This window comes from Apium graveolens, chromosome 4 (assembly GCF_009905375.1).
Source record: "Apium graveolens cultivar Ventura chromosome 4, ASM990537v1, whole genome shotgun sequence".
Classification (NCBI taxonomy): Eukaryota; Viridiplantae; Streptophyta; class Magnoliopsida; order Apiales; family Apiaceae; genus Apium; species Apium graveolens.
Window position 1 is genome coordinate 302,790,758 of NC_133650.1, and position 21,442 is coordinate 302,812,199.

At 31.3% G+C, this 21,442-nt stretch overlaps 2 protein-coding genes and 1 long non-coding RNA gene across 5 annotated transcripts; 1 reads left to right on the plus strand and 2 right to left on the minus strand.

The window, feature by feature from the left end:
- Window positions 1-1,351: 1,351 nt before the first annotated feature.
- On the minus strand, window positions 1,352-10,366 carry LOC141721455 (GPI ethanolamine phosphate transferase 3). 2 transcript variants are annotated; one of them, XM_074524385.1, is made up of 20 exons: window positions 9,951-10,366; window positions 9,824-9,858; window positions 8,863-8,984; window positions 8,698-8,787; window positions 8,455-8,574; window positions 8,284-8,367; window positions 7,927-8,004; window positions 7,437-7,562; window positions 7,275-7,358; window positions 6,215-6,250; window positions 6,073-6,128; window positions 5,232-5,376; window positions 4,325-4,769; window positions 4,142-4,233; window positions 3,425-3,968; window positions 2,578-2,713; window positions 2,309-2,350; window positions 2,030-2,195; window positions 1,854-1,937; window positions 1,352-1,747 (listed from the first exon to the last, which is right to left on the minus strand). In XM_074524385.1, the coding sequence occupies exons 1-20, from the start codon at window positions 10,217-10,219 to the stop codon at window positions 1,649-1,651; spliced, it is 2,853 nt and encodes a 950-aa protein (XP_074380486.1). In that variant the 5' UTR covers window positions 10,220-10,366; the 3' UTR covers window positions 1,352-1,648. The 2 variants fall into 2 exon arrangements, with proteins under 2 accessions (XP_074380486.1, XP_074380487.1); XM_074524386.1 differs by lacking the exons at window positions 9,824-9,858; window positions 9,951-10,366 and having other exon boundaries at window positions 8,698-8,774.
- A 440-nt stretch (window positions 10,367-10,806) lies between these two features.
- On the plus strand, window positions 10,807-14,131 carry LOC141717275 (uncharacterized). Of its 2 annotated transcripts, none has more exons than XR_012573566.1 (5): window positions 10,807-10,927; window positions 11,353-11,460; window positions 11,534-11,990; window positions 12,087-12,354; window positions 13,303-14,131. It is a non-coding gene; the product is annotated as an uncharacterized LOC141717275 (long non-coding RNA). The 2 variants fall into 2 exon arrangements; XR_012573567.1 differs by having other exon boundaries at window positions 11,554-11,990.
- Window positions 14,132-16,586: 2,455 nt separating this feature from the next.
- Window positions 16,587-20,674, minus strand: LOC141719979 (uncharacterized). Its single transcript, XM_074522341.1, has 11 exons — window positions 20,414-20,674; window positions 19,558-19,629; window positions 19,045-19,274; window positions 18,110-18,234; window positions 17,941-18,022; window positions 17,701-17,836; window positions 17,509-17,617; window positions 17,252-17,334; window positions 16,950-17,144; window positions 16,708-16,782; window positions 16,587-16,595 (listed from the first exon to the last, which is right to left on the minus strand). The coding sequence occupies exons 1-11, from the start codon at window positions 20,672-20,674 to the stop codon at window positions 16,587-16,589; spliced, it is 1,377 nt and encodes a 458-aa protein (XP_074378442.1).
- Between the last annotated feature and the right edge of the window lie 768 nt (window positions 20,675-21,442).

The window sequence follows — 21,442 nt, forward strand, 5'->3', positions numbered from 1 at the left end:
GATATGTATGAATATTTTATTGTTTTTTGGGGAATATTGATTTTTTTATTGTTCGGGATGTTTGACATTGGATTAATTATTCGATTCGGTGTACATGTTTTTGCAATTTGTAAAAATAATCGAGAAGTTATCAAAAATATTATTTTTTAATATATTTTATAATTTTATTATTTTTTGAAAATATTTATAAAAATATTATATAATTAAAATTAATTAGAAATTGTTCTAGTTGCATAGAATTTTTTGATTGCATTCAAGATTATTTTTGATTGCACGTAATTGCATAAATGAGTTAAATTTATATCAAGTTATATTGAGTTGCAGAAAAAATTATATTTTTAACAAAGAAAAAATAATTGAAAATCATATTTTTGATTGAAATGACTTCTCTATATTTCACAAATAACATTAATTAAAACATTTCACTGCATTTATGATATCATTTTGTAATTTTTTCCTTATATAATTTTGTGCATGTAACAGTAATATTGTTCTAAATTAAATAAACAAAGTTTAGGATTTTTTCCAACAAAATTTGATGTATTGGTTGAACTCTTTTTTCTGGTGATCATTTTCAACAGTTTATTATAGCGTGCATGTGTAATTATTAAAATTAATCATTTAACATTTCCTAATCGAAGTATAGACAATACTAAAGTACGGCGTTAGATTATAAATTTAAACATAGGGAATGTGTGGAAGAAGTTGCCATTTCTTGTCGTATTGAAAGTTGTTGGGGTAGGTAATTTTAGAGAATATTAGTTGTCACTTTATTAAAGCATGAAAACAAGACAAGTATCCTAACTTTTATCTTTGATTATTTTCTAAGAAAACACAAATTTAGGGTGCAGTTTCATATTTATGTCCAAAAGTAAGTAAAGCTATTTGTGAGAAAATAACAAAATAATTTACTGAGTTGTCAATTGTCATAGCAGTGAACCAGTGTGAAGCTCTATCTGTATGACATTAAAGGTAAAATTATCTACAAATCTCTTATTGACCAAATTAAAACTAATCATTCTTATCTTGAAATTATGATGAGTATTTCTGTTATTTAGGATTAGCCATCCATTCCCGGAACAAATCATTTGTTCTAATGTTATCATTAGCTACAGTTGTCAAGGCAAAAGAAAAGAAGGAATGCTTCAAGACTCCGCAAAAGAATTTCAAAGCTAGATAAACCAATAAAACTGTTGAATTTGCAGATAACAGCGAATCCATTTATTCTTTTGGGATAACTATTCATCATCCTTCGTACAAACAAACAAATACTCTCACTATATGTCAAAAGATCGAATCAGAACAATGTGTTTCAGAAATCGAAACTAATATTCTATTTGGTCGGAGAGAATGAAATGGAATAACTGAAATTATGAGAACAAGGGCAGTACGGAGGTTTAAAACCAACAAAATACAATATAAATGTTCTCCAAACATATGTTTGATAAGCATCGCGTATGAGCACCATACTATTTTGGAAAATTAATAGACTTTGAAGTATACAGTTACAATAATTATATCAACTATAATTTATAAAGATTAACCTATTTTACAGTTTAATATTGTACAACTCAACAACCAAGAGTGCCCCCATTTTAAGCATGTGCCTAAATCTGCGGTATATCTTGCTACTCTATGTGCGACTACGTCATTCAAAAATATAGAGGGAAGCCACACATATAAAAAAGTCTGTTAAAATGAGCCCGACCACATCAAAGACAAATTTAGGAGCAAATAAGCCCCATACCTGCAGCAAAATCAGGCAAAACAAGTATCAATATTATTTAATCTAGAGGAAAACAAGCAGCAGGTTCATAATTATAAATAATAATTGCAAGAGAATTCAGTTATACCATCAAATGTCGCCTTTGAATTGTAACACATATAATTGTAAACGTTACTGTAATTGACGTAACAAGGCCATACATTAAAAAAACCTGAAATGTGAAATATTATTTAGTTAATTATCTGGAATTAAAAATTCACAAGTGAGACGATCAATGAAAAGAATAAATTACTTATTACTCACTTGAGATAATTGCATAAAAAACAATCGTTTTGGTTGCTTGCTTCGAGTACAGTGATAGCTGTAGGTAACAAGAAGGGGAAGCCCAAATATCGGAAGAATAAGAGAAAAGCCAAATGTCTCTATTGTTAAAAGGATCGCTTGTCGTATAAGGTTAAATTCATCGAATCTGAAGAAGGCGGAGATAAAACATCCATTAACAACAAGCTCAACAAAGAGCTATACAAGAAAGATATATCAAATAAAAAAGGGGAAAGGATGTAAGGTTATAGATATAATCACCCAATAAAGGCAGCAGCATAACGCAGACCGTCAAAAGCACACCTACAAAAAAGGTAACAATTTATGCATGAAACATAAGTGCACAGAAGCAGAAGGGTAAACATTTTTTCTTTTAGAGCTAAATGTAGATTTGTAATAAAAACTGAATGTTCAACTGGAATCAAGGCAGAAAATGTGACAGCTCTATAGATCAGTAATTAAGCTAGTGATAGGTTTACGGACATGCTAATAACTAAACAAGAGAAACCTGCTAAGGGAAGACACCTTACCAGTGACCAGTGCCAAAAAAGAGACATGCTGCTAATAGGCTCCACTGTGTTACAGGAGAAGAATACAAAGATATAATTCCAGACTTGCCGTTGTTGGCTTTCTGTTCCAGGCCCTGCAACCTCACAATGAGCCAACCTAGACAAAGAGAACATATACATATTATATAACTGAGTCTTCAATATAAGATGTATACATCGATTAGATTCAGCAAATATTAATTTCAATTTGACCCTTGGTATTGGAATTCAATCAAACAACGTTGCAAGTTGACCTCAATTCCTTTGCCATGTCTCCCACCCATTGGGACTGGTGAGCCCCTATATACATTATTCACAAACTTACACAATTACAAGGCATTCACATGGCAGTTTTGGTACAGTAACCGCATATAGGTCAAGTGTTTCCTGAAAAAGTTAGACCTCTTATTGACTACTACTTATAAACGGAATGGATAGAGCTTACTAGCGATCGTCAAGATACTGCGAGGTTTAAGAGGAGCTGTATTATAGTTTTTGTTAAGGATGAGGATCTTGTCTGTTTGTATTACATTTACATAGCATCAAAAGGATAGTACCGCCCCAGAAATGGGAAGTTTCGTGTTCTTTGGATGGTAAAGTCAGGATCCAAACTCTATGTGAGGAAAACTAAAAGTGATACTGGTGAAAGATAGAGCCGATAGCCAATAAAATGGTACAGGGTCCTGTATTTAAAATCTGAGTTCTTAGATATTACTTATTAGACATTTTGCTTAATTACTTACCTTCGAATTTCCTCTCTCTATGAGTCTCAGGTTTCTTATATTATTAAGTTACTTACACAGATGAAAAGATGAAATAAAAATCGTACCTCCAGCTATTGAGGCTAAAGCAACAAAGGCACCTTGCTTTCCGGACAGGATGATGACTGTTGAGCTCCAAGCTGATAACATAGCCACTGTATCTAACACTATGCCATCTTTCCAATCTGAAAGATTCTCTTCTCTTATAAGTTGACCAAGTGCAAGAGACACCAATTGCACAAAACCAATAGCATAGATCATCCGAGGAATAATATCTGCTTTAATGCTTATATCTGAAACATTTATTAGGTCACTTTTTAATATCCAGTGCACCCCTATAAGCATATAACTGAATATGGTTCCCTTGACAACATATTTCGTAATGCTTTGACAATATCTGTGAGCCGTGCTCTTGTGCAGCAGGTAAGTTAATATGGTCAAGGCCAGAGTGGGCATGATTTCAGCAATATACTTCCATACGGAAGAGTCTTTATCGATATGAAGTATCCGTGAAAGATGTACCGTAAGCAATGTAGAATTAGTAGCCTGCTTTGACAGCCCAAGTTCAATAGTGAATCTGAGAATGCAAATTAGCATTATAAAAGATATAGCCTGCAGAGACATCAAAAACAATTTAGGCACCTATATATTAACCAAATACATTATGAAAATAGGCACCAACAGAATCAGCCGTTTCAGTACTATTCTTAATAACATTTTAACGGCAAAAGTTGGTATGGGAAAAAAGTTAAGAAAAATCAGTCAATAAGACATTAGATACCTACTTCTGTTAGCTTTTCCTTATTCAAAATTGAATAGCGTAAGCATAGTATTGCTGTTGTAGCCAAAAGAAAAGCTGCCACTTTACCTTCTTCCACTGACAAAATTAAATAGAGCGCGCAGACGAAGAAATTAGTTAAAAGATGAGCCTACAGGAACATGTCAAGTGATATATGATCAGAACTTACAGATGTAACTGTTTGAAAGAACACTGCATGCACGGATTGCCACAAAAAGAGAAGCAAATATCGCATTCGAAGACATTTTATAACCTCCTTCGAAAACATGTGAAGCTTGTTGCAGATTTTCTAGCCTCTTGATGACAAGGAAATGGATGACTATTGAGGTCAACATGAAACCAAAGCCAATAGCCATTATCTCTAAATTGAATTCAGTCCATTTTGTGCGGGCTAGTTCAGCAACAGTTGCCAAGAATTTATCATAAAGATCAATTTGCCTCTTAAGATCAGTTACTGATGAATGACAGCTTTCAACTTCATATTGAACTGAATCATTTAATTTATCAAAATTGCTCTTCTCTGCTTGATTATACATTTCTGCGACTTGCAACAAGTCCTCCTTCGAAAATCCAATAACTGATGAAGCTGAATAGACATCAATGTATTTTTTCACCTACATAAGAAAGTATGAGAAGAACTGATCCAGCTATCCCATTTGCTATTCCAGCTACCCCCCCCCCCCCCCCTCTATATTAAATCTCACACACGGCACACACCAGCACCACCACTATCTCACACACGCACATGGCACTTACCAACACCACCACTAACGATACCATCCTAATAGGATCGGTGACAAACCATTTGGTTATGTTTAGACTCTTATGACACCATGTATAGTAAACAGCGCAAGTTTAACACCAGAAATTTTTGAAAACATCAAACATTCAGCTAGTACAAGCAAGCATCCCTGACTGACAAATGACAATTACAACTGTCTCATAGCAAGTTCAAGAAAATGGCCTTTCCGGCAGGTATTTGAGGTTTAAATGAACTAACCCATTATTGTCAGAAAAGTAAGAAGAAATCGTAATTAAAAAATCTCAACTTAGGTCTCGTATAAAATGCCAATTACCTGCCAGGAATTGATGCACAATGCATCAACATAGTTGCGCAGCCATGCTTCCTTATCTGTTTGTTGGCAGTTACCCTCATTGTGACATTCTCGATTCCATGTACCAGGACCCAAGGCATACAGTACTGGATTGATGCGCCCAATACTGAAACGAAGCGCCATCGTGTGTAATTCAAGAGTTGCCCCGATTTTTTAATTAATACAGCGTATAAGCAGACTAGGGAATAGATACAAAATCCTTGAGTTTGTAATCTAGTTTTAGTTTGACTGTATCTGAGATGATTTCAGACATTAAATTGCGAGTCATACGGTATAACTATTACAGTTTGTAAGGAAATTATCAGAACAGTAAATCTACATCTATTTAGTAATATGATTTAGAGGGCTACTGGTACTGGGCATACATGCCTTTTAAACAAGTGGAATTTTACTGGGCATTCATGCCACTCTTTTTTTTAACAAGTATACATGCCTTTTAAACAAGTGGAATGCACGATAAAACACCACATGATAAGTCATTTATGCAATGCCAGCAAATTTATTTGGCTGTAGAAATTTGAGGTTGCAATGAACAAGTCCATCAAAATAATTTATAACAGCATACCGCAATAGACTTGGAAAATTCAACAAATGAGAGATCAAAGTAAAAATTCAAACTACCAAATAGCAGTGAAGCAAATGCTTATGTTATCAAAATTTCATCAGTTATATAAATCATCATCTAACCCTTTCTTCTAAAGATTGTAATAGAAGAGAAAATACACGAAATAAGGTGTAGGTAACGTTCAAATTCAATAAGGAGAACATGAAACTTATCACTAACAAACATCTTAATATGTACCTTCCATATGGAAAAGGAACACCTAGCAATGCTGATAATGTAGCTGCAAAATCAAGCTGCAAATCAACTTAAGTAAAATTTCACAAAACATAGATGATCATTCTCACTGCAACACATGATCCACAAAGGAATCAGTCCTAACCTGTTCAATGAAGTCAACACAAACCTTTCTTCCAGCCTGGCAAACACAAGACGTATTATTTTTAAGAATACTGGATTAAATATTGCGGACTCGATACAAACACGCTTGCGACGAAGTCACCATCATTCCACAGGTAGTCAAGAGCAATGTTACTTCAATTAATTTTACAGATAATAACGATTGAACTCAGCAGTAAAATATAATTTGAGTAGCATGCAACTCCCTGGAGAATGCTTCTGTAGCAAACCCAAACTTTGCTCCCAAAAAATTTAAATTTTTCTCTCTTAAAAAAAAGTATACCAAGATGAGGTGGGGATAATTCAATTTTGTGACAACAAACAATGGATTCTTCATCACTAATTACATACTGCTAACTCTTACCCTCAAAGTATTATTCTTATCTTAACTTCATATTACACCAACGTAATACTTGTTTATGTGTAACTTTAGGAAAGATGATAGAGTTGACTGGCATGTGACAAAAGTACAATTAGCCAAAAAATTGAACTACTTATAAATTTTAATTTGTCCCACTTATATATCAAGAAGGTTTTTCAAAAGAGAGAACACAAGGAAAAAGTGGGGAAGAGAAGTCTAATTAAACACAGGAAGTACAAAACGAAAACAACTAAAAAAATTTCAAAAAAACCTTAAAAAGTACATCCCTTCAGAGTCCAGTTCCGGTCCCTAACAATCTAGATCAAGGGATGCTCTTTGAGGATTAATTTAAACAAGAAACAAGGACATATCATCCATTTTTTAGTATTTACAGGTGACAACACCTTACAAATAGTTATGACCTACACTTGTAAGCTTGTATAAGCCAGAGGAATCATAATTTTCTCTTCAGACACTCGGTCGAGTAAAGATGAATATACACGGAGGTAATACTAAAAGATGGTCTAATTTAATACAAACACAATTGAGCTTTAATTTCTTTAGGAATTAGGACGATAAAAGTCTTCAAGAACAACCAAAGAAGTCCGCTTTCTTAGCCAACATATAACTGACAGGCCAAAAAAATACATATAGATACCTAGGAAAGAGGTGAAGGTAATACCGTATCTAGTTTGCAATATGAAGTATCAAGTTCAGTTGAAACAGGTGGAGGCTGCATACTCATAGCAAATATTGATGTTTCAACCTGCAAGATACGTTTCAAGTTAGTCCAACAGAAAACCTGACACCAGATTTAGTTTCTTGAGGAGAACAAGTACTACACCTCCTCGGGACTCCCTCCTCCATGATCTCCATTTAATGTTTGCCCATGATCACCCATCACCAAAAGTAATGTATTTTCATGTAAATCACCTGGACCAGACTGGCTAACCAGAACGTCCACGACTTTCTGAAGTAAGGCAGTGGGAAATTTAATGAGTTGAAACCAATTGAAAGAGTACAGCTCAGATCAATTATCCAAGGCAAAAATTAAAGCAATATGTTTTAGGTCAACAAAATCCTGTAAGGTAAAACTCCCTGCCAAGGTTTATCCATGTAACATTAAGGCCCTATATATCTAGTATGTAGTTCTCATGTTACTGAAGTCGTGGCAACTTAAATTTAATTACCAGAAAGTATGTCATATAAAAGTGGTAAAATGAGCAATATTTACATATAAATATATTATTCTTCTTTATTGATCTTTTTACTCTCCTTTTACATTGTATCAAGGACTTAAGTCTTCATGATCCGTAAACATTTAAGGAACTTACCTCTAAAATATTATTGTACTGCTCCAGCTTTTCAATCATTGGAGTGGAATCAACGCCAAATATATGTCCAGCATGATCCTAATTGTAAATATCATAACACATAATATATAAAAAAACATTGACATGTTTGCTTCTAATAAAGTAGTAGTTAGATCATAGTAGTTGGTAGGAAGCCATACCAACTTGAACAATTGGAAGACAAAAGAGCTCATAACATGTTAATCAACAGAGGATTGGAAAATAATACATGGATAAAAATTATGTAAGTTGTAAAACCCCAATTTCTCGAGGTACACATTGCTATTAAAGAAAATTTGAATATTTTTTCTCACTTCACGGAAGAACAAGACAACATACCACACCGAGATAATGGGCTATTAGAACTTCCCATTCTTTTTCATACAAAGTTGGAAACAAGTGGTCAGTGCACCCATTGTCTACCTGAAAGAAAATTGTTCCGAAATTTAAACAGGGCAAAAAGCTATGAACATTAAATGAATAAAACAAATCGTAAATAGCAGTGGATACCGTATCGAGATCTTTAACATTGAAAGAGGGGAAGGGATAAGATTTATTAAAATGATGAGGAAAACACTGCAGCCACGTATCATCTCCCATCATTACAACTCGTTTTCCATTCTGAACCAACTGGTGATGGAATCAATATTAGACATATAAATATACTGACTGGTAAATAAACAATAAGATTTAACTGCTCTACAGACTATGATTATAGCCATGACTGCAGAAAAATAAATTTAATAATAAAACCTGATGTATCAAGTTGTCTTCAACAATTGCTGGAGCACCAAAGCTATTCCCCACATCAATAAAAGTTGGAAGCCCACCTGTTGTCAAACCCTGAATGTAACAGTTAAGACCCTTGAACCCTTCTATATTCATGCAAAAAATGAAGAATTACACAACAGCTTGAACCTTCATACGCTGCAAGCTGGTTGTTGGTGGATCTGCAATAGCTTTAAAAATCTTTGCAGAAGATCCTGATTGAGATGTAAGATTATGTAGGACTTGCAACTTATCCATCCATGGTTTTTTCTCTGTCAGTATTGTGTACACACATTGCAAAAATGATGTAAATTTAGTTAGCTTAAAATTGGGGAGTAGAATTCCAGAAATTTCACACACATTGTATTATTATCTACTGCACAAACAAAAGACCTTTTTGGAAAACAGCATTTAACACACAATCAAAAAAAAGATTAAAATTGAGGAATACAAAAAAACGCTTCTAAACCGAGGAAGCATCATTTAACAGACTTGAAAACAACATCATTGATTTACTTTGGAAATCAAGAAATAAGAAAGATGCATATATGTTCCACTATAAAGTATAAACCAACTGCATATTACCGGGTCATGACACTAAAAATCCCCGTCATAGTATAACCAATATAAAATTAACTAATTTGTAGTATGTAAGTTAAAGTGTCCGTATTTGAACCAACACCCCTATTGATAATTACTATTTGGCAAATACAACAATTGTTCTCACCCCATATATTTCACTCAAAGGTTGGCTATCAACTTACAAAACAGTTGGATTGTTAAGAATATAATTCAAATCACATTAAAATTTTTATTATAACTTATGCTTTTTATATATCGCTTTAAACCAATTTATAATGAATCTTCAAATCTTATAATGTATTGTCTTAAATTGAATTCAATTATTTCGGAACTCCAACTAACTACTAAAAATATATAGCACTGCATTCAAAGGTACTTAATCAAACTAAGGTACTAATTAACATCCAAAATCACCACAACTTAATACAACTACAATTATATAATTATCGATTGCAGTTCACTATCCCTCTTCACACACACAAACAAAGAGACAAATATAGACATAAAATGCAATAAAAAGCTTAATTACCTTCGAAAAAGGTACTCGGAGCAACAAAATCAAACCTGCAAAAAATTCAACAAACTATATCACCTAAACAAAATCGCAATTCACTTCAACACAAAACTACAACAAAATTAGGAGACAGAGACAATGCCTGAGAGCATCGAGAACAATAATAACAACGCGATCAACCGCAGGCTTAGTCCAGCATTTCCCCAATCCAATCTCGTTTCTATCGAAACACGGCGACTCGAAAACATCAGAACACTGACTAAACTGCGAAAGCTCAGTACGAGTAAGTAAAAAACCGCTAGTGAACAACAATATAGCAACACAATGAAGTAACAAAATCAACAAAAATATCGAAACCGCCCATTTTCTTCCTCCCCAATTCTCACTCCTCCACTGCTCAAACAAATCCATTGATTCGATTTATGAACTATAACTGAATCATAGAGACATTTAAAATTGAGCTCTAGATGTTTATAGAATATAGATACAAGTATATAAATGCTGTAATGTAAGTATATATACTATTCAACCTAAAACCTAGGGGTTTTGAATTTTTGCCGGATCTTATACGAGCGCAGAAGAATATATTTCATTTTTTTGTAGATGAAACTTTTAATGTTAATTTTTTTTTTTACGAAAATTATAGTGTCATTTTTTAATATATATTTTTACTTTAATACATTTGTTGTTTTTGAACTTATATATTACTGGTTTATAAATGCATGGATTTTCTTTAACTAGCAATTGTGTCCGTACTTCGCACACGGAAATTTTTTATCATCATGAAAATTAATTAGAATAGAGAAATTTAAAATAATCCATAAAGTTTAAAAATTGGCATATTCTGGTAAAAGATTATTTTTGTTATACATAATATTGTTCATTACTTCTCGAAAAAAATAAAATATTTTCTTGCAACAAAGATGCATTATTAAACTAAAGAAATAAAAAATATGCACAACATTTGTCACATATTCGGAATAACACGCCTCAAAAAGACTCATTTCTTTGTCCGCTATAAAACCCAAATTGGAAGTATGCATACTACAAACGACTGAACAAAAACCTTGCCCAAACTGGACTTGAGCATTCTGAAGCGCCGTTTTGAGCATAATGGAGGTTAGATTTGCATCTTTTCTTTCTTTTATTGCATCTTTTATTGTTACTCTTTATCAATTCCATTGTAAATACAAAAATGAATACTTCTGCTTACCCCGATCATTAAATCATATTGATGAATTAAGATTTTGTCAGTTGTTCATGCCAATTGTGTGCAAATCTGTAGTATGTTCTTTGTTTAAGTAATTGCATGCAACAGATCTTGAATGAATACTTTTGCTTACCTCAATCATTGAATCCTATTGATGAATTAAGATTTTGTCAGTTGTTTATGCCAATTGTGTGAAAATCAGTAGTATGCATGCAACGGATCTTGAACTTGCGACCCATATTATATATAATATTGTTTTTAGAACTTGCTTACATATTGATAATAAGCTAGTATATGATTGAGATAACATTTGTAAATATTGATCTTGTTAAAGGCAAAAAAAATGTTGAAGAAGAAATGGGCAAACATTGAAAAGGGGCGAGGGAGGATGATAGGCAGTTTTATATCTGCTAACAATGAAAAAAACACATTTGGCACATTTGTAAGTCTTCTATATCTTCGAAATATTTTAAATAACTTACAAATTTGTTTGGGTTTTGAACGATATGACATAGGTTATTTTTTATTGAAACAGAGTATTTCACACTCTTTTCTTTCTGAACATTCCAAACGGATGCCGACAGAGTTAAAGTTTAGTGTGGTAAATATATTTGGCCAGGATTATTTGATGCTGGTATGAGGAGATTGGAGGGGTTTGATATTTTTATGAAGTATTACGGAGTAACGATAAATGGTCTTGTGCAATTCGATTACTATGGCGACGACATGTTCAAGGTTAAAATATTCAAATCCACCGCAATTGAGGGTGACAGGCCAAAACAAATCCCCAAAGATTGTTTAAAGAACGAATAATATGAAGACTGAAATGCTGGAGAATTTGTATTGGGGGAGTCGACTTTAGAAACTGACAAAAGTTGTGGTCTCTGGGGATTCAATGCTTATGGAAATTATACGGAATATTATTCAATGAAAGTTTATAGATTTGACATTGATCCAAGAATTTATAATCTGGTAAGTGCCATGTTTCCTTTCAAAATTTACTATTGAAATGCTTCGCAATTTAGTTATCTTTATACTGACATAATTACAATGTTCAACTAATTTCAGCCGTTGAGTAATGATTTAAAAGGCCTTTACCAGAAATGGAGGAAACTGTCGTATGTTTCCTTACTGTCTTCTGGAAAACAGTGGAATGTGGAAGTAATATAGGAAGGGGAGCGGTGCTTATTTGGTAAAGGATGGCTAAAATTTATCAGAGAGGCAGAGATTGAAGCTGGAGATACTTTAGTGATGCTTGATTATTCTTCGAAATGACCTAATACTGTATACACAACCATATTCAAGGAAAAGGATGAATTGGATGTAAGCGTTGAAGGTAAGAATTCAATTTATATCCTATAACTCCTGTTATACATGAAATTAGGTACTTAATACTATACATCTTCTAAGAAATTTAAAAATATTTTAATTTCAAATGATTACTCTGTCCTACAACAACAAATAAACATTGACTTGTTTGTACAAAAATGATCTCTATAATAGACACTTTCCTTATATACTCTTCAAGTACAATATTTTCATTCTTTTTCTTTTAATTCTTTGGTGATGAATAATTTAAATATACACACTTTAGGAAGAGATAGAACATTACACTTTTTAAGTCTACACGGACTTTATTGAGATTATTCAGTTTTGTGCTTCACTTGGCTTCCATTTATAAGATTGTTTTTCCAGTGCATGTAATCCTCAAATGCTGGCAGATTTTAGGAACATTAGCCACTTACTGATTAGTTTCATGTTTTTTTCATAAGAATTCACAGTGATACAAATGAAAGTGTTGCTTCTGTTCAGTCTTATAATCTCAGTAGTCCTTACTCTTCCGTCGTTTATAGAGAAAAATATAGAATATAAATGGATCTTATATTTAACTAATTTTTTTATTATAAAATATTTCTACAGTGTGATGAATTTTGAAATGTATAAAAATAAGACCAACATTCATATAAAAATTAAATGAAAAAGAAATAATATATTTTAAACTAAATTTATATATGTTAAAAAATATCTGATTGCGAACCACGGGCAATATTTGCTAGTTGAATTAGACTCTGTTAACTTACTCATTACTCAGTTAATAATCTTAAATCTAACAAAAAACGTATCTATACTAAAATTTATTAAAAATGGAAACAAAAGTCATATAATCTTCGTAACTGTAGATGCTACCACAAAATCTATAATTGTAGTTTTTTTTTTGCTAAGTGAATCTATAATTGTAGTTGTTTATAAGAGGTTGATAATTTTAACATTCCTGTATTTGCAGCTGATAAATATGAGAGATCATTCTTCAAGATTGTAACTATTCTGCTACTTAATGAAGGATGTATGGTACGTCAGTTCATATATGTCATGTAAAAAAAATGTTAATTTGATATAGAATATATTGGACATTAAATATTAAAAAAATACATGTAAAAAATGATTTCATTGATGTCTTGTTTTTGGACAACAGGTTGTTCCAAAATTGATTAAGGATGCTTATGGAGATAAGCTAAAGCTGAAGAATGAAATAGATGTCTTTGGTAAACTGTGGTATATTTTCTACAATTATCAAGGAGGTTATTTCAGTAATCTCGGAAGATTGCTAAAATGCTTTGGAGTGATTGTTAATGAAATAATTATTTTTACATTTGATGAGGATAGAGTGATGAATGCTATAATATATCAAACTGATGGAAAAGAGATTGATTATATTAGTCGTGAATCTGGTGAGGCACCTAAAAAATCAGTTAACTGGATTTGGAGTGTGACTTGGAAAGAAAATGGTATAAGTGAAACATTTAAATAATTACAAAATACAGACTACAAATTATGTGGTTAAGTCATGGACATATATTTAACTTATATAAATAAATTAATTTTGCATAGGCAAAAAATATGGAGAAGGAAGATATATCATAATTGACGCTGCAGGGTGCGGAAACTTATATTGATCTAACATCTGATGATGAAGGTAATTTAGCATTTAGTTTAATATTCTCTCGAGTAAACCAATATTATTGTCTTTACAGTAGAGATCGCTTATATCGTACGACTGGTGAGTAGATAAATAAATTAGACTGCTAGATTTGGTGTCTGACTTGGACATAAAGTGTTATAAGTGAACCAAAAAAAAACTTCTAATTATATCCTTATATATAATTAGAGTAAAGCAGATAATATGGTACGGTAGGGCACGCTTTGATGGTCGTCACAGTCCTACTAACACTTAAATAACTAAACCTATAAATATCTGATAAATACCTACTCTAGGCAAAACAAAACAACACCTAACTAGCATATTAATATTTGAAATAGTTAAAAGAAAATTTCTATTATTTGTTAACTTCTTTTCATTAAAATTAAACTTTTAAAAATTGAAAAAATAATATTGTTTCTAAAAAATAAATGTGTTATATAATATAAATAACTTGATATTATCATTTATAATTAATAGATATTATAGCAATATAAATAACCTGATACTATTTTTATGTGGTTGTGCATATTGGACTTATAATACAAGTAAAAATAAATCACAAAATTAAATTTCAATTTAATAAAAATGTAATTAGAAAGTTTTATAAAAATTAGACAAACAATTCTACAAATTAAAATAAATAACACAATTTATGTTAAATACAAGTGAAATATTGTATTAGATAAAAAATAATAATATCAAATCAAAAGTAATGTGTTAAATTCAATAACACCATATAAAAATAATATTAATACAGGGAATATAAATTGTTATATAATCAATTACACCGCTTATGTTTACGCATATTGAAATTATAATACAAATAACAATATAACAAAAAATTAAATTTTAATTAAATAAAAATGTTACTAGAATTTTTTATAAAATTAGACAAACAATTCTACAAATTAAAATAAATAACACAATTTATGTTAAATACAAGTGAAATAATGTATTAAATAAAAAATAATATTAATAGAGTCCAAAGTAATGTATTAAATTCAATAACACCATTTAAAAATAATATTAATACAATTGAAAATAATTTATCAAATAATCAATTACATCATTGATGTTTATATTAAAAATATGCATATGAGTAATTAAAAATCAAAATTATTAAATATAATCAAAAAGAAATTGAAAACCATTCACAAAAATTTATAAGAATTCTAAAAGAACAATTAAATAAACTACTAAAAACACATAAAAATTAATAAGAAAATATTGTGCATTGCACGGGTATAAAACTAGTACAGAGTATATAATATCTTGTTAAAATATGGATAATGATATACTTGCATTAATGAAACTTATTTTGCAGAATCAACACGCTCAGATAAAGCAAAAATATCAGAATCGGCAATGCAGAGTGAGATATAAACAACTGATGCTGAAGGAGTGAAGGTAATATTAAGTTCATTTTAATTAAAGTACAAACACATTGGATCCTTACTATAATAATAGTAACAAAAATCAAAAACAGAAAATGGAGGTGAGCTTGGGCAGGCAAACATAGCTTTGAATGATCAGTTTATGAAAGTTGATGATCAAGAAATGGAGGTGATTCAATTCCAAATTAAGTTAAAGCCATGCAATCTTGACGGAACCCCACATGAAGTGGTACATGTTTTAACCTTCTCTATTTTTATCACCGTAATATTACATTAATCATGCATTATGTACTTCTCACCTGGGTACAATATATTCCTAAAGAAGTTGCTTCTCGCGGCCGTAACTGGATATCCGGTGAACAGGTTAATCTTGTGACTGAAAATGGTTCTTGGATAGTTACAATTCTAGTTTCAAAAGGCAGGGGTAGATTCTCAGCCGGTTGGAATGCTTTCGTCAGAGACAACAAACTTAAGGGATCTAAGCCTAAACTGTTTACGATGATCGAGAACAATGAAGAAATATCTTTCTCTGTTGAATGATAGATTACAAAACTATTTGCTTATTCATCAATGTTATAACTTTAACATATTTGAAAATGACAATCCTTGTAAAAACCTATGTCCTCTACTTGTAATTCTCATTGGCACAGTTGGACCAATTCTTTTTATTAACATTAGTAGTTAATTATTATTATCAAATTCTGATTTATTTTCGATATGTGGTGAACCAAACTTCATATCAAAATATAATGGGAGATTGTCATCACTTTAAACTATAATATGAGACTGTAAAACAATTGTCTAAGTTGTTGGACATTTAACTATCTATTCATAAGAACAATGGATACCTTAGTGCTATCAAAATTTAGGATTATATTGATAAGCTATAATATTTGGAAAACTTATACTTTTTTCTTCTAAAAACTGAAAAAAAATATTGATTAACACTTAAATTCACTTAAAAATAAATATATAAAGAAAAACAATCTCTACAACTCAAAGGAAATAAAATTGAACCATAGTCTTAAAGTAACTGGAAATCAGAATATTTAAACAAACATTAAGTTTGACAACTTGGAACCTAAGGAAACTTCAAAATACATTCCTACTACAAATAAATTCTACTAAAGAAGAACTAAAAAACAAAAATCATGAAGAATGCATCCCCTGCATATAACCATCCACATTCATCATCTACTTCTCCTTCAAAAAACATAATATACCACCATTAAAAAGATGATAAAGTTCATTAAAAATCCATATAACTTAAAATTGCAAATGTGAAAAAAAAACACATTATAAAAAGAGATCTAACCACTTTTATTTTCTTAGAACTTGACTTGGCTGAGCCTGGACTGTAACCATTGTCAGATATCTCCACCACATGAGTCTGACAAATGCAAAAACATGGATTAGACTTGAAAACAATCTCAAAAACATAAAATCATTATAAATCTGATAAACAAATTGCAAAGATGCTTAATATAAGGTGTCATAGATGCATTGCAGTTAAATAATTAAAAAAATCTAGTAAATAATTAAGGTACATTAACTTACATCCCCACATTTTAAGATATCAGTTTTATTCAAAGTACTTGCAGATGTAGATGAACTTGCAGAATCAGAGTCATATGCATCGGTTGCATAGAAAACTGTACTGTTTAGAAGAATATTATCATCGTTAAGCTCAATTTTAACAGTAATCTCCTTCCCTACAAAACCTTTTATGTGAGGTGGATATGTTGCTGGATCCTGCACAAAATTGAATTAATTTGAACATGTAGTTTAAAACAAACTTGAACATTCTTACTCAATTTAAAAAATCAGGAAAAAAATAGAATATGAAACAGATAAACAACCGCAAATCCCTCTGCAGTCAGCTTTGTTGCTGTTTTCCCTGCTAGACGCTTAGCAGCACGATCAAGTAAAACCAAATTAAAAGCTTATGTGGAATCTTCTGCCAGCAAAACAATTCTGAACATGGATTGTTTTATATATATAATTAGTCACATTATTAACCATGTTCAATTCCTTTTTAATATGTGTAATAACTGAATGTAATACTTTTTCTGCGGCACCGGATAGTTCTTGTTGTACTTGCAGCATTTATAATTACCCTCCAACTTCGTAACTTCTCCAAAGCAAACATTTTTGCTGCAACTAAGATACCACCAACCATTGTTTTCCTCGACATTCTTAACTTTTACTTTACAGAGGAAATTCATCTAAAAAATCAAAAGGAATATAAATTAATTTAATATATATTAATACGTTTTATTGTATACATAAGAACAATGTTAAAATTTACCTTAAGATATATAATGACAGTCTTCTCACTAAACTCCTTGAGAGTTATGGTCTTAATCAATGGTGTGTGTGAGACTTCAGATAGAGAAGTTGATGACATTGGGATATCTGAAGGAACATATCCTTCTTCCCGAAGCCTGAAATATTAAATTAAGCCAGAATATACTTCAACATCATAATCATAATAACAATAAACAAACATGGTATTTTAAAATATTTTAATGATTTCTTGAAAAAATACCTTTGCCTCATCTCATGAACGACATCAAAATCCAGATTAAGATAAATTTTTGAAGCAGGAACAGTGCTGATTTGAACAGATGCTATAAAAATAAATGTGAGAAAAAAAATTGTGGTTAACTATATTCCCCTAAAAAATAAATTAACTTGTCATCTGAAGTAGTACTTACTGTGAAAAATCTTGAGTTTTGTTGTTGTCAAAATAACAATTATTGGCTCATCTTTTGAAATCTCATTATAATGTGCTTCCATTACAACTGCAAGGTTCGCCCAAACAGTGGCCTTGGCTGAATGTCTGTACATTTATAAAATGGTTAAAAGTTTTAATTGAAAATATATATTTAAATAAGTTAGAACAATAATGTATAATAATTTAGGAGTGCCAAAATAAAATATAGTGAACTACAAAATAAAGTATCTCACCTTTGTCTAAAAAATAAACCTGAGGATGATTACCGTTAACAAATATCTTAGTTGAAGGAAGGCTGCTAATTTGAAAAGAACTCGCACTTACATAAAAATGAAATATTAAGTTGATGGTAATCATGATATTCTTTAATCTTTCTATATGCAAACGATTATTTTATATCAGTCAATTAAACTAATTATCGAACAATGATACCTTTAACAAAAATGACCTTTGTAGACGCTAATATAACAATTTTTGGAAGCATTCCTTCATACAACGCCTCCAAATTCTCCGGGAAAGGTCCCCATAATGAAACGCGATGTGTAATACCACTTAAACCAAATTATAAAATGGTACATATATTAGATTGAATATCTCTACATTGAACTACTACCCAAGTAATATGGTGCAACTTTGGATAAATTGTAAAAATAATCTACATTATTTCAATAAAATAAGAAATTAAAAAAATTTTAGAACACATAATTACCTCCCATCTGTTAAGCTGAAAGGAATAATATCCCTGGGACCATAATTAGTCATGATATTATAAGGCTGCTTTTAAATTCTCGACAACTCCAACACAATCTGTAAGAACATTTATCCACATAATGTTAATTTAATTAATATATATACGACAACTCCATATAAACATTACCTATGGAGTATTGAGACAATTAATTGTCATAAAAATACATTGGATTATCCTTGAGTTGGTAAAGAGGTATTAATTCATATTCTTGGTCAGGGATTGTGCCATCATCGTGAGGGTCTGGAACAACAACAACAGTAGCTGGAATGAAGGTCATAACATTTATGGAACGCACAGACCTTAAAACACCAGTTGCTGCAGAAACCTGGAAATTTGATATGACATAGCATCCACCAGTATTTATAACCCCATCAACTGATTCCAAATTACAGAACTGACAATTGCATGAATTAGATTATCCTGACATAAACAGAATGATTATTAATGTAAATGCACAATACAATAAGATGGACATGTACAAAGTAAACACGCAATAAAATAAGAGTGACATGTAAACACACAACACAGCAGAATGGAATTGTACTTACAATTTTAATATCGTAAAATGATATGACATGTAATTCGAAAAAATATACATCACAGTCCAATAGAATAAGGTTGTGTCATCTTAAAACACCTTCGTTAGTAGTCGACAACCACATTTGCGTAACACGGACTTTTACTGTCCAATCATTCCTATTATCATTTAACTCCGCTAAATGGGTATACATAGCCATGACTCCAAAAAGCTGAATAAAATAAAACTAAATTAGTAATCAAATCCAAAGTGATCTCTTGATATATAATCCATATAAAAGGAGCACATCAATGGGTATTGACATTTTATTTATAATTATACTTATACCTGTATGTTCAAACACTTACAAAAAACAAAACTTAGACGATAAAAAATTATATGTGATGATATATATTTATAGGCCAAATGAGGCTATATTAACAGTTCTAATGCAAATAGAAGGAATAAAACTTCAAATCATGCAGACTGAGTACTCTTTGATACTATTTTGTGAATATAAATGTGCATTTCACCACAATTTCTAAACAGAATGATAACTACATATATAACCAAAATACCATGGTTTAAGGGGATGTGAGAATTGACTGAAAAAATATACTTGTTCCTCATGATTTGTGGTATAAAATCAGAGAGAAATAACAGGATACTTTAGTTTTATATACATTTGACATTGTTAATATATATACATATATATCTCCTCAATAGATATGTGGCAGATTACCAAATAACAATCAATAAAATTCAAGGCAAACAAAATGAATCAAACAATAAAAGCCGCACCACATCTGTAAAAAGAATATAGGGACAAAATTTTTAAAATTAAAAATTAAAAAATTAAGGTATTATGTTCACAACACAGGAAACTAATTTCATTTAAACACTGACATTAAACAATACTCATATGAAAAATTATAGTAGTACAAACATAGATGAAATGCACAGTTACAACTAAAAAATGACTATGTGTTATCTCCGAGTGGCATATTGTAGAAAACCTCCTCAAATACAACGTTGGCAGTTACATTTGTTGAACCTCCATGATCACTATCTACCATTATGTGCAGACTTGAAGGCGATGTAACTCTTGATACAACAATGTATAGCTGGCCATGGGTGAACACGGATTGTGGCAAATACAATTCAACTTTATTCAATGACTGGCCCTGACTTTTGTTTATAGTCATTGCAAAACAGAGCTGTACTAGAAATTGAACTCTTTTAAATTCAAACGGCCATTTAGTGTCTGTCGGATCCATTTCTATTCGGGGAATAATGTGAGTACTACAAACCTGAGAGCCAGCAAGAATATCATATATAATACAATTTGGCAAGCATTTTCTCACAATCATCCTCGTTCAATCGCAAAGTCCAATAAGTTGATTCAGGTTCCTCATCAGCATTATAACACTGCCTACCTTATGTAACAACCCGAATCCGGGGTCAATATTTGGTGTCACGAAAACAATCTTTACATAAAATAAAAGATTATCCAATTAACCCCTTGAATCCGGATCGTTTACAGGTTATGGTATGAAATAAGAATCTAACCTTTTACAACTCACAATAACTAAAATACAAGTGTAAATACCTTTGAACTAATGCTCTTGTCACATTCTTCTAACATCTTCAACCTCTCGCAGCGGAAATTTCTCTAACTTCTGTTGTCTATCAAAGCTATTCACTTTTATCCTTATCTGTTTCTGGCAGAAATAAGAATTTACAAAGCAAGAGTGAGCCAAAAATGCCCAGCAAGTATATAATTTGAGTTTCAGGCATTAATATTAAAGGAAAAAATTCCGGACAAAATCTTAAAACAATTTTAAACAATTCTGTTTATTTGAGTGAGTTGAGCAAATAAACGTTGGTTCTCACCAGCCTTTAACTAAAATCCAAAAATGACAAGCGATTCCCCGATTCATCTCCTGAATCAGGGTTTTGTCCGGTTTTGGAATCATAAAATCTTTTAAGAGAGAATGTCGTTAATAGCGATCAACAATAAATTAGACTGGACACTAGTTCGCGTC

Bases quoted from the DNA above. Each gene is read 5' to 3' on its own strand.
- LOC141721455 (XM_074524385.1), bottom strand. From the start codon at position 10,219: ATGGATTTGTTTGAGCAGTGGAGGAGTGAGAATTGGGGAGGAAGAAAA. The intron at 2,196-2,308 runs GTGATTATATCT...CGCCTTCTTCAG, and splicing joins TATGCTGCTGCCTTTATTGG to ATTCGATGAATTTAACCTTA. The intron at 1,748-1,853 runs GTATAACTGAAT...ATTTTGCTGCAG, and splicing joins TTCAAAGGCGACATTTGATG to GTATGGGGCTTATTTGCTCC.
- LOC141719979 (XM_074522341.1), bottom strand. From the start codon at position 20,674: ATGGATCCGACAGACACTAAATGGCCGTTTGAATTTAAAAGAGTTCAA. The intron at 18,235-19,044 runs GTATTTTTATGA...ATAAATGTACAG, and splicing joins CAACTCAAGGATAATCCAAT to ACATTCAGCCAAGGCCACTG. The intron at 17,145-17,251 runs GTTGTTTATCTG...AATTTTGTGCAG, and splicing joins TGACTGCAGAGGGATTTGCG to GATCCAGCAACATATCCACC.